General features: G+C 39.2%; 1 protein-coding gene across 4 annotated transcripts in view; it reads left to right on the top strand.

The window, feature by feature from the left end:
* ank1b (ankyrin 1, erythrocytic b) overlaps window positions 1–12,851 on the top strand; it is a 124,090-nt gene extending 111,239 nt beyond the window's left edge. For 2 of the 4 annotated variants that reach the window (XM_067422805.1, XM_067422804.1), the window contains 5 exons: window positions 3,817–4,471; window positions 7,927–8,212; window positions 8,321–8,398; window positions 9,517–9,606; window positions 9,774–12,851. In XM_067422805.1, the coding sequence (XP_067278906.1) occupies window positions 3,817–4,471; window positions 7,927–8,212; window positions 8,321–8,398; window positions 9,517–9,585 (1,088 nt within the window). In that variant the 3' untranslated portion in view covers window positions 9,586–9,606; window positions 9,774–12,851. The remainder of the gene's footprint in view (window positions 1–3,816; window positions 4,472–7,926; window positions 8,213–8,320; window positions 8,399–9,516; window positions 9,607–9,773) is intronic. The other 2 variants (XM_067422807.1, XM_067422806.1) reach the window with 2 other exon arrangements.
* The last annotated feature ends 395 nt before the right edge of the window (window positions 12,852–13,246 follow it).

Genomic DNA, 13,246 nt, shown 5'->3' with positions numbered 1-13,246 from the left:
CCATTAGTCCCACCTAGTGGCTAATATTGAATCTATTATGTAGACGACAATATTTCACATTTATTTGACCAAGTTAATCCTTTAAGATTAAAATATATGGTCAAAATGGTTGCATTAAAACAAACAATAGAAGCAACATTTGCATAAAATGATCACGTGCAAAATATAAAGATGTGACTCCAGTCCGTGTGTGTTTGCGTGTGTATGTGTGTGTGCGTGAGACGAAATATCTAACCTCCCCGTCAGGCCATATAAGATAATCAAATCACTCGGAACGATGTTGTGTGTAATATCCAGATGTTTCAGAGCCATCAATTTGTGCTGTGCATTATGTTGTGGGTTGTGCTGTAATGTGATGTGTGTTTGACTGTTTGAGTGTGTTTGCAGTTATTTGCACGCGTATCTGTGTGTGTATGTATGTGTGGGTGTGTGTGTGTGTTTAGATATATGTCTTCATATGTGGCTTTTGTACATAACGATCAAGAAAGCTTTTACACATTTGCCACATGTGTTGCTTTTTTGTATTTCAGTAGATGAATTGTGTGTCACTGTGTGCACTGTGTGTGTCTGACTCACGTGTGTGTTTTCTCATTACTGGGGGCACAGTGAAGGTCTCCACTAAGTCATCACTATAAATCATCCTCATTCTCTTCAATATTTCTTCCTTTCTTCTTTTCATTATCATTTCATTATAACATCCATCCAATCATGGAACCATCCATGCATCCATCCACCTACATATACAGCTACAACATTTGCTCATATGATGCAAATTGTTTGATAAATTAATACCATAATGCTACAAGAAAACTGCTATCTATCTCATCGTACCTATTTTTTTTTATGTATCTTCATACTTTGTTTAGATTCTTATATTGCGAAGCTAAAAAAACACTACATATACTTTACATTTTAATTTTGCTTGATGGATTTTAATTGGAGTGGTACAATGGAACATTTAGCTTCTAGCTCAGTTTTGGTTGCTCTAAGCATTTTCATTTAATATAATATTGTATTTCTTGTCAATGCATATTCTGATTGTTTCACAACCATTTGAAATCAAACAATAATTGGCGGACACCATGCAGTACAGCTGTCGACTCCCAGACCCCTGCAATAAAATATGACGTACAAAAGCACAAAATAGCCATTATCCATAAATATATTTCACTTTATTTTATTTTTATCCTTATGAGTATGCATTGTGTATTGCGCTGGTGTAAGTAGGTCAAAAACTGCAAAGCTTGATTCGAGTTCCTGTTAACCCTTAAGATGCAGAATGCCTCTTTAAAACTTAAATAATATAAGTGTTCTTATAAATCATGCATAGTATTGCACATGCAAATGTTAAAATCATGCAGTTATATTTATTGCAATTCCATGGTCATTTGAACAATACAAGGAATGTATATCCAACATTATGACCATACATAAAAGAAAAAAGTCATTGTTGCATATTCATTAAGCTGGTCATGTACACAATTTTCATACATATTTGAAAAAGAGAAATCTGACATGAGTTGAATTATGAATCCAAGCGTACGCGTGTGTATGTGGGAGGCGGAAGGTATATTAAAGGAAAATTCTGGGTTTTTTGACATATTGATATATTTTTTATGTCCCTCATTGTTTGTAAACAATGGGGTATTTTTGCCTTACAAGACTTATTATTTTTGTATTTTTTAAATAGGACATTAGGAGGAGAGACGGGAAATCATGGGAGACGAGAGAAAGGAATTAGAATAACTTGAACTTGAGTCGGGACTATAGATATACAAAGACGGTTCACTCCCATTGCTTATGAGTGGGAGAAACTGCAACACAATATGGAGGAATACTCTTTTGACTTCTAAATAAAAGAGCCAATCTGCAATTTGTTGAGTCATTGCATCACTGAAGCTGCCGGTAGATGCACCAATTCCCATAGAAATCTGTGACTTAGGCTAACCTGTGACTTGCCTGAAAAGTATGTTTTTTTAAAAACTAATTCAGCATAAGAAACAATGTTTATGAGACAGGTCATGTCAGATTTTGTTGCTGATTTGAAATATGTTATTTCATTATTTAAGAGTTTGTCAAGCAGTTTTTGAGATTTCAGGATTCCCCCATTCAAATAGATAGGAATTGGTCTTGGATGCCCAAAATCGCTTCCCGGAGGCGTTGCAAATATGGAGTGAACAGACTTTCCTTGAAAGGGACTTTGGTCAGGACTCAAACTTGGGTCACCCGAAGTGCAACCTCACCATATGTCAGAGCACTTGCCCGTGCGGTTATGGCTTTGACTTTTAATTTTAATTGATTTTGACCTTGTAATGTTTAATCAACATGTCATAACGCAATCATCCAGCGAAACCTTCTCCAATCATTTCATCAGCATAAGCCCCACATCTTTCTTACAATCGACCACAAACTCACATTCCGATTCAATCAACAAATCAGCTTGAACCAAGATCCAACGCTGAAGTCTAAACCCTGGAATTAGCACCGCTTCTAACCTGTGGTTATTAAAGGTCCCATGGCATGACATTTTTATTTTATGAGGTTTTTCAACATTAATATGAGTTCCCCTAGCCTGAATGTTGTCCCCAAGTCGCTAGAAATTTTGATCAGTATAGAACGAGTTCAGGTTGTCTTTCTCTGCCTTTGAGAAAATGAGAGCTCAGATGAGCTGATCTAGAATTCTCCTGTTATGACATCACACCAGGAAAGGTTATCGCCCCTTTGATTTGGTCAATCACCCGTTTGAATGACGCTGCTCATTATGCTCAACTGAAGCTCTTACTGTATTCATGTCGATGTCGTGTTTGTTGTTAGCTGTGGTGAAAGCATTTTGTGAGAGAAATAACGCTGCAAAGTTCACTCGTGTTTATTCAGAGCTCTCAGATACAAACAAAATAAACTTGCGCTCTCAAAAACTCGGTACAATAACACTTCCTCAGCAATCTTTCCCCAGCTCCGTTTCTCTCTGTCTCTCTCTGGACTGGCAGCGCTGCTCTGCTCGCCAGTCACTAAACCACGCCCCCATCCGCACGTTATCTAATTTAAATGCAAAGATGTCAGCTAATCACAACAGCGGGTGTTTTCACTGAAGACTCACAGCTGACACGCCCCTTGAAACAGAGCATTCTAAACTCAGGACTAATATCAGTATAGAAAAAATGCCTTTTATTTCTAAATTATGAAATATTTTGTCATAATTACACCCCAGGAGACATTATACAACAATAAAACAACCCATGCCATGGGACCTTTAAACCATGCTCTGGAGCAGTATGAAATAATGTGATTTTTACTGAGAATGTTTCACAGTAGATGGTTAGCAACATACACGTTGGTACAGCGCTGGTCAATCACGGAAACAATACATTGTTTCAGGGTTTTTAAGGGAAAAATGTGAAATGGTGACAGTTAACAGGTGAATTAGAATGAAGATACCTTTACAGTCCGAAAAGTCCTTTCAGTAAAAACAGTATATAATATGAGTATGCACAATGCTAAAGCCTTTATTTAAAGTGTCATTTTTCAAATGCCCCCAGGTTGGAAAAAACCCAGAATATTCTTTTAAAGGTTACTTTGCAAGTGGATTGCTTGTTGTGAGTGAACAAGAATGACCTTTCTGTGGCCTTGTTATAATGCTAATGCCAAAATCACAACTCCTTGCGTTTAAGCACTTCCGGTCACGTATATTTACAGACTTTGAGTGCACCCCGAGCACTGTGTTCTGCATGGCCTTTCTAAAAGGGTCAGGACTCCCCACGTACCCCCACTGTGTCTGTGTGGTGTTAGCGTTGCCTTTCTTGTCTGGCCATCCCTCAGGTTACGGGCTGGTGCAGGAGGAGCTGCTCTCCCCCGCTTCTATGCAGTACAGCCTTCCCTCCCCGCTCGGAGCTGAGCCCTACTGGCAGGAGGTGTCAAGCTTGGAGTGCGCGCCCATCGCCACCACCGAGGAGGACACCATGATGGAGATGTCGGATGTGCAAGTGTGGCCGGCGGGAGTCAGTCCATCTCTGGTGACTGTCGAGGATTCATCCCTGGATGGCAGCAGCCGCGCAGACGACTCGGAGGCCAACACATTAAGCCTGCCCTGCAGTAGTCTGGGGAGGCCCAGCAGCGGAGCCAGCGGGGCCAGCGGCTCCATCATGGAACTGGAAGAGGAGGAGGAGGAAGAGGAGCTCGAGGAAGATGACACACAGCACGAGCCAGTATCCGCAAGCACGGAAAAGGCATGGGCTAGCGGCGCCGTCCCAAAGGCCAACTACAACGGGCAGGCTGGAGGTCAGAGGTCGGAGGGCAAGAGGACAGAGTTGGCGGCGGCGGGCGGCTGTGTGATGGGTGTAGCTAGAGGAGGAGGAAAGGGTGGAAAAGGGGCAAGTTCAGAGGAAAAGTTTTCTGTTCTTACAGGGCAACAGCTCTACGCACAGTTATGTGAGAGGACTGGACTAACCCGAGCACTAGAACACAACGGGGACAGGTACGGATCACTTTAGTATCCCACGTTACTCCACAGGCATTAAGGTCTGTTCACACCAAGAACGATATCTGTGTTAGCATCCACAAAAACTTTAAAATCGGTTGGATTCTGATGGGCTGTTATTGTTCTTTGATCAGCAGGAAAAAAAATGTTCTGAAAGTGATTCCAACAATATCCTTCCTCTGTGTCATTATTGTTATAGTTTTGATGTGGACTTACATATTCTCATAAAATTATAATGATAACAGCCATGCATGTTGGAAAAAAATTCTGGTGATTTGTAAAGGCCTAATAGTACCCAGTCAATGATACCGAGATTAGAAAATATCAACAAAAACTTTCAATCACTTATAGTTTCTTCACAAAATAAAATTGAAGAATTATGTCAAATGTTTTAATGACAAAATCAAAATGTTTACCGGTAATTTGACTTACAATTTTCAAAAGAGTGGACAAATATGAGAGTAAATCTCTTTTTCACAAAATCGTTCTTTTTTCTCTCCACAAAACAATTTTATTTGCACAAAATTTTCTGTCGCTGTTTGAATGTAGTAAAACGCCCACAGATGTAGCAGAAAACCTCAGGCTCATGTTTGGCATTGTCTTCTAACACTGGCCATAATTTTAACCTTGAAATCACAATTAGGCATTAAATAATGGCATACGTGTGGAAATCAGCTTACACTCAAAAACTTGTTGAATTTACTTAAAAAATATGTGCTAAGTGGTTGCACACAACTATACTGAGCAATTTTTTACAAATAACAATTTAGTTATATGAACAAAAAAAATTCAAGTAAAGCTGACACAATTTCTTTGAGTAAATACAAACCATTTTAATTTGTCACTGTTACATAATATTTATATGTGATGTTTACTTAATGATGTTATGTGTCATTTGTAAAAGTTTATTATGTAAGGTGAACACTGTTATCAATTTAATTTGCCTTTTAAAAAATTAAAGGGGTACTTCAGCGCTGGGAAGATGAATCTGTATTTAAACTGGGTCATCAATATAGTAGAAATGTGAAATTATTTTTATATTTGGTGCTTTCTAGACTGAGAAAAGACAGAAAATGTATTTTTGTCCCATGGGGATGAAAGACTACAATTCCCAGAATGCTTCGCTGCCCTGTGAGGCCATTCCCAACACCACCAACTTCATTACTGTGACTGAGTTAGAGAAGACACTACAATTAAAAACTGAACCCCTGCGTCCCAATTCGCATACTATCCATCCTAAATAGTATTCGAAAATAGAATTAGTATGTCCCAAATCGTAGTATGTTGAAAAGAGTATTCCAAAGATTCCCGGATGGTTTACTATTTCCGGTCCGAATTCACAGTATGGATCGATGGGCACTCTAACGGCTGATATTGCCCACAACCCATTGCGAGTTGGACGAGGATTCGATTAGAACTACAAACGCGGATAAAAAGCGTTAATAAACTACAAACATGACGGATGTGCGAGGTCGACGGTTAAGTAGAGAAGTTTAGATAAAGGGGTTTGAGTGACCAACTATCAATATTTAACCTGACAAAAATATATTTATTATTCAGTGTTGTCCACATTATATTTCACATGCAGCAGCATTGTGAACTTTTGTAATGACACGTTTGGCCATTAACTTTTAAATGCATCATTATATTTAAACTGCAAACACATGAGGAGAGTCTCTGCATTAAAGACACACCCAGATCAACGAGCGGCTACATTTCTCTCCGATACGGTTGGAGATTAAACTGAATGTGGAGGATTTAAACTGTGACGAATCTGACGATGATTGACAGGGCAGATAAACGGTGACGGGATGCACGTAACTGAGCGACAGAGTCCGTTAAAGATGGCGAAGTAGTGTGTCCCGAAGCTTGCATACTTTTCTGCTACACACTCAAAAGTATATACTTTTTCTTCACAAAAAGAGTACATACTTTTAGGACGTAGTATAAGTAGGCGAATTGGGACGCAGCATACGTGTCTGTTCAATATAATGAGTGAGTCACCGCGTGAGTATCACAGCCCTGAGCACTAACTGCAGGAGTGATGAGAGCTGAGGTAATCGCGACTACACTCGCGGCATACATTCACAATGCGAGTTCAGTCTGGCGCGTTTCAGTTCATGCCTTTGCAAGCTTAACTTTCATAGAAATGAATTTGAGAAGTTAAAAGACTTACATTGCTCACCATAGCTCCGTTTAAATGATCCTGTCTGCAAGCTGCATGAGCTCTCCCTGCGAGCTGAGTGTAATCTCCCATCCCCCATGCGCAGATTCAAAACATGCGGAAATAGCTCCCTCTGCTGGCTGTAGTCTTTAGCCTCTGGGCAAACATTTTTTTTTTTCCAGAAATAAAATGCATAAATCTCTCGTCTCAGGGAGATATGAGGAGGGAAAGCACAATAATTTGAATATTCTCCAGGGTTTCTACTGATACAAAGCCATATGCTAATCGCTGAAGTAACCCTTTAAGTAACAACACGCATATTTTTTACAAATAAAATGCTAAATTAACTCATTGGACAAACTAAAAATATTTCATTGAGAGCAGGAATTCCATCCAATGAATTAAGTGCCTAAACACAGGCACCACTCTTCTGCATAATGGTAACCACAAAACTACAGAAACACCTCAATGTCCAACATAACTGAACATTAAACACTAACATAAACTAATAACATCTTTCCCTTTACTGAAAAACACATAAAATAACACTTTAATCCATACATTTTCTCTCCTAGCACAGTCCCTTGCAAAGCATGCTGGGAACTACAGATCCACTGCCCAGTTAGTTATGTCAGCACAAATATTTCATGTAGTTTTAACGCAAATTAATTAAGTAAACTTCAGTTTTAAATATATAAGGCTGATTGAACACAAACATGTCTAATTTCGACACAACTTAATTGAATTAAGTAAAGTAAACATAATTTAAATGTGTCTTATCTATGAAGGGCCGGAATCAAATTGTTCTAACTTGCCTCAGAGAAAGATAGAGAATCATGTATTTCTGGCAGTTTTTTTAGTGATTAAGGAATAATACAAGACTTCTTGACCTTACAAAATAGTTGTTGAAAGCAAAAATGACATGAAATGCTAGGGTGACCATATTTTGATTACCGAAAACCAGGACACTCAGCCCGGCAATGAGATACTCAAATGATACTCGAAGTTTACTCAAAGATTCTTTATTAATTTCAATACATTTAAAGTATGCACCCTCTGTATGGATAGAAAACTGTTATATTAGAGCCAGGACAGAACTTGAAAACAGGGCGTTTGGTCATCCTATGAAATGCACTTCATATTTTGTGAGAAATTATGAGGTGCTAGAGCAAAAAGAGGCTATTTATGAGATATTAAAATATTATAGATATCATTATAGTTCTTGGTGTGAATGGCCCTTTAGAGACAGATAGCATTTACACCATCTTTGTCTGTCTCTCCTCCGCAGGCTCAGTGGCGGCGCCTTCCAGCCCTACTCACAGGAGAAAGACTCCCTCCAAAGCTGGTCTCAACCCAAAGCCAGGCCGGCCATGGAGGCCATGATGTCATCGTCCCAGGACCACAATCAGTCCCGTGTAGCACAGGAGGCCCTTCTTACACCGGTATGTGATACAGGCCATTCGGAGGTCCTGCGGGGGCGTCTGCTGGGCACTCAGCCCTTTGATAAAGGGCTGGGCTTCTCCCATCAGGAGGGGGAATTACGTGCATGGGACCAGGACAGACGGAAGGCACAGGTGTGTCCCCTGGGCCTGTCCTGTCTGAGCAAAGTGCATGTTTTTTGGGCACAGTCTTGACTTCAGTTATTCAATAATGATAACTGAACTCTTATTCCCTCTTTACAGAAGGATGATCCGATAGATCTAGCCAGTGATCATCTTGAAGAGCAGTTCACTGATGAGCATGGGAACGTCGTGACCAAGGTGGGGACTCAGTTTTCTGTCATGTTTATAGTAGTATCGAATAGTAGTGCTCTTTTTGAGATTATCGTCAGAAATTTTGACGGGTAATGTTGTTTTTAAGCGTGGCATGGTTGTTGGTGCCAGACGGGCCGGTCTGAGTATGAACTGCTCAGTTACTGGGATTTTCATAAGATTATAAATGTCTTTACTTTCACTTTTGATTTTTATATATATAGACAGTTTGAAGAATGATGGATGGATATATATATATTTATTTACAACCAGTACATTTTGATACCACAATGTACATTTTAGGCTATAAATTTGACAAGACATTTCTTACAGTATCCCTATATTTTATTGACTATTGCCTGTAGTGGTGGGAATTTTGAATCATCTCAGTGACTCATTTGTTCAGATTCGTTCAATGTTTTGTTCAGTTGACCCTTGTGAAGGTTACATTGGAATGCCAGTAGATGTTGTGTATGTTTAGCCTTCATTACGATTTTCTTGTCTACAAATCTTTTAACAGAAGTGTAAAGAGTATCTGAAAACCATACGGTGCTTCTGAAATCGCGTACTGTCTGAGTAGGTTCAACATTTGAATTTGAACGAACTTTGTGGAAGTTAAAAAAGTATGTTATATATAGTATGAATGTGTGTTGTATGAATGCAATCCAGGCATACTACATCCACCATGTTGTCCTTATCACATGACCAACCAGTGTTAGTTACGTCGCTTCACCTCCATTCATAAAACCTCTCCTTAGGCCTCATGGGATAGTAAAGTGTCCATCAAATGTGCACTTCAGAATCTTGCCAGTAGTAGTTAATCTGGGGCCTACTGTTTTTCGAATACTATGAATTCGGACATACTACTCTGTTGGTGTACTGTTTTTCACATACTACAAATATTACAGAATTATTCGATTTCGGACGCAGCATTAGAGATGATCTGATTTTTGCAGTAATTATGTATTTGACTTTTGCATCTTCGAGCCTACATTCAGTACTAGTCCTCAAAACCTAAGAGACATGCCTGGGAAAAAGAACCAGTTGATTTGTGAGGACACCTCAGCTCATTAAGATTGTTCAGACTAGATTTGGTCACTTTTTGTGTCTTTCCTCCTTTTTTCCAGTTGGGTGTGGATGTGAAGAGGGACGTCCAGACTGTGAAGCGCTCCAGTCTGCGGAGACTAAAGCATTGAAATAAACACAATGTCCTGAAGGTACGGGACAGGAAAAATAATTGGTGCAACTTAAATCCCATGGGGCCAGCTAGCTTTGCTAAACTTGAATGATACAGCCATCAGTTTTATGTTTTAGCTAGAGTGACTTTGCTTCAGACGATGTCTCTTTGAAGGAGCTATTTGTTCATGAAGGATTGCTCTTCCAGGGTCGAACATCCACTGCCAAACCATCCTTCACTTACGCACGACTGGGAGACAGAACCATACATGGAGCGATGGGGGAAAAAAAAAAATCAAAACACACAGCGAAAGAACAACGCATCTCACCCAAATCCTACAGTCAAGCAACCACGGAGGGTCACAAGAAAACAAGGATGAGGAGTTCTCTACCTGTAGTTTTGTAACATTTTTAACAGAAGAAGATAAAAACATACAACTAGCATAGGGCATGAACTTTTTATACAAAACGTGAAGAAAACCACCAAAAAAAGCAACAAAAGTGCTTCCTGTCAACTGTAAACGCATGACTGACTGCTGGTGCATGACCTATGAGCTGTCATTATCTAAAAAACTGAAGGGGTACAAGGTAAAGGGCCGTTCCAGGACTGGCAGTGGAAAGGGGGAAACCTTTAGACCTTTGATCTTAAAAATGAGAGACTCTTGAAACAAGGGGTCTTGGGAACACAACAGCCCAAAAAAAAAAGCAACAGTTCTTTATTTTGTCAAACAGATTGTCATTACACAGCAGCATAGTGGATGCTAAGCCCGTCACGTCATTTCCCACAGGCCCTTTATCCTGTTATTCAATGTGATATATGCACTCTAATGCTATGTGAATGTGCGTCGGTGTGTGTGCGTGTGTGTCGGTATCTAACGCATGTGTTCTCGCTTCTGGCTTGGTACTGAGCTTTTTTTTCTGGATCGGTCAAGAGCTGATTTGGTGTTTGCCATGGGAGTGACAACAAGCCACTGTGCTCTCCTGCTCGTGAGCGTCCTCGTGCGTTTATTCCCACTTTGTTAAGCGTATCCGTGTTCCTTTGAACTGTCAGCCACCTTTTGCTTTTATATCTCTCGTTTTGAATTTAAAGGCCCCCCTCCTTGCAAATCCGGAACTGAATCGTTTGTTGGAGTTTGCGTAGCTTCGTACGTACAACACCCCAATGGCAACCTAAGGAGGGCACGTGCTTTCTCTGTCTGACAGTTCACAACCATGACCTCCGACCTACCGACCATCCATTCACCCATTTTTGTAGCTCAGCTGCTCGGCTAAAACCGTCACGTCGGACCATTTCCACAGACTAATGTAGCATTGCATGCAGGCTAAATCCGCTTTTCATGCTGTTATCTTGGGCCTGCACACGGCCCGGACATTTTTATTGATTTTATATTATTAATCAAGCTGTGCTGGTGAAAAAAAAACGGGGAAAAAACGATTGTAGCTGTGACGTGTGGGGCTTGGGGACTATCTCTGAGTAACTGCCTTTGTAATGTTTGGGATTTCAGATGGAGTTATGTGGCAAGGAAGCGTTTTAAACTTTGATGCTCTTCGGTTATTCTTTTTGTTTGTATTTTGTTTTTCATTTAGATGTACAGTTAAAAATAGACCGATAAATATACAGACAGCACTGTGAAAGTCCACCTTAAAATTGACCCCTGAACTGTGAACTCACAACTGTCTGTCTCACTTTTTGGCTTCAAATGTCTCACTTTTACCTGTAACAACACATACCAACAAGGTTTTATGGTAACTATGGGAAGCTTAAAGTACTTTTATGGCAACTTCATGTTACCGATTCCCTATTAACGTCATCCGCATGTGTATTTTCACCGTTATTCTTTTTTATTTTACTACGAAAGAGCCCAAACATACACAAAAACTCTTGAAGTATAGTCTACCAAAGCAATAATATCAAACGTGCTGCAACAGTTGGAATACTGCGTTGTTGTGCGTGCGTGTGTGTGTGTGTGTGTGTTTCCGGTCTACGAGCGCTTGTGTGTTCAGTGTATACTGTATTAACCCGACATTTTAGTAGCATTTGTAAGACGTATACGATTCAAGAGATACAACAGCATGCATGAGTATCTCACACCGTATGCAATTACGTGATCTACATGCCAACTCGAGTTCACTGAACGGTAGCTGTGTTTCACTTTAATGGGCAAGGTTTCTTTGAACGATAATGAAATCAGGTATGGTGCTCAGCATTTAATCACAGCACAGTAGCTTACATAGTCACGAGCACACCGTGATATACTGACTCATGTAGTTTTAATTCGATGGATGTCAACGAATGAGTGACTGGCTGACTGAATGAATGATGAATGGGTGAATGAATGAATGATTGTACTTATCCTCCAAACTAAGACAAATATTTATGGAATGCATGGACAATTGGACGAATGACAATGATTGTACTTTCATATTTAAGAAAAGTGTTTAATCGGATCCTAGTGTTTTTGTTTAGTCAATGAAATTAGTGTGCTTTGTGAGACTGCACACGTCCCTTCTCACCAACGCATTAAAACACTTATGAGTTCTGCCTCACTGTATATTGTTTTCTACAGTTCACTCAGGTTTGTGTTGACAGATGATTTCTCTTCCATGATTCTAGTTAATGCATACTTAACGGTAAATCCTATGTCCACTCAAAGGAGTATAAGGATTGTCGTGGGTGTTGGGAAGTGCGTAATGGAAGTGATGGAGGACATGGTATTTGTTCAATATCTTATCGCTGCTGTAATTGTTGATTAAGACAAAATTCCTGAATACAAAGTGGGGAAAGAAAAAGAATGTTTTATTTATTTATTTTTGGGTTAAAGAACAAAACGATTTGACATTGCAATCATTATGTATTAAAAAAAAGAGTTTATGTACAATGTTTAACTGTTGCAAAAATCTAGACTTCACCTATACTCCTTTAGAATGGATTAATGACAATATAAACGCAATATCATATTACTCTGTACTAAGGAATGCAACTGCGCACATGCACAGAAAAGATGTTTTTAATAAAGAATATATGTATAAATATATGACAAACTATATTTAATTAGAATGCTATGCACCCTTATTAGAGTTGTTATGGCTGTACTTTAAGTCAATTAGTTAGAATCCAGTAATACAAACATGCCCATGTCATGGGGAATGTAGAGGCTTTGTTGCTATTTGAACATGTTTTCATTTTTTAAATTATTATTGTGACGGAGAGAGGAAATACGAACATTGAATATGTATACAAGCCTTTTATTCAGACATTCTGATATTAAAAAATGTATAGACCATTTATCCTGCACACCAGCTCAGATCATTTACAAAAAGTTAATAAAGAAAGATGTGACATATTGTGACACTGTGTGCGTGTGTAAGAGAATGTGCCGAATATTTTTGAGTATTTATAAGTCAAGTTTTAGATTCAAAGGACGAATGAATGAATGATTTTCAGCTCCATCTATTAAATTGTCACCACAGTCACACAGTAAAATCTCATTGTTGGCAAAATAGTCATATTTTGCATAAATGGCTACATAGCCCAGAGTATCTGCAAATCATTTTTTAAGACCTGTACAAATAAAACTAATACCATGAACAGGGTAGGACAATGCCTATTACACCCAAACTATAAAATGATTTTAGAAACTAATATTTGACCAAATGTAGGCTGTAGTTCAAATAAAGAGT

Source organism: Pseudorasbora parva, chromosome 18, assembly GCF_024679245.1.
Source record: "Pseudorasbora parva isolate DD20220531a chromosome 18, ASM2467924v1, whole genome shotgun sequence".
NCBI lineage: Eukaryota > Metazoa > Chordata > Actinopteri > Cypriniformes > Gobionidae > Pseudorasbora > Pseudorasbora parva.
The sequence above is the reverse complement of the archived record's forward strand: the minus strand, read 5'-3'. Positions and strand labels throughout refer to the sequence as shown.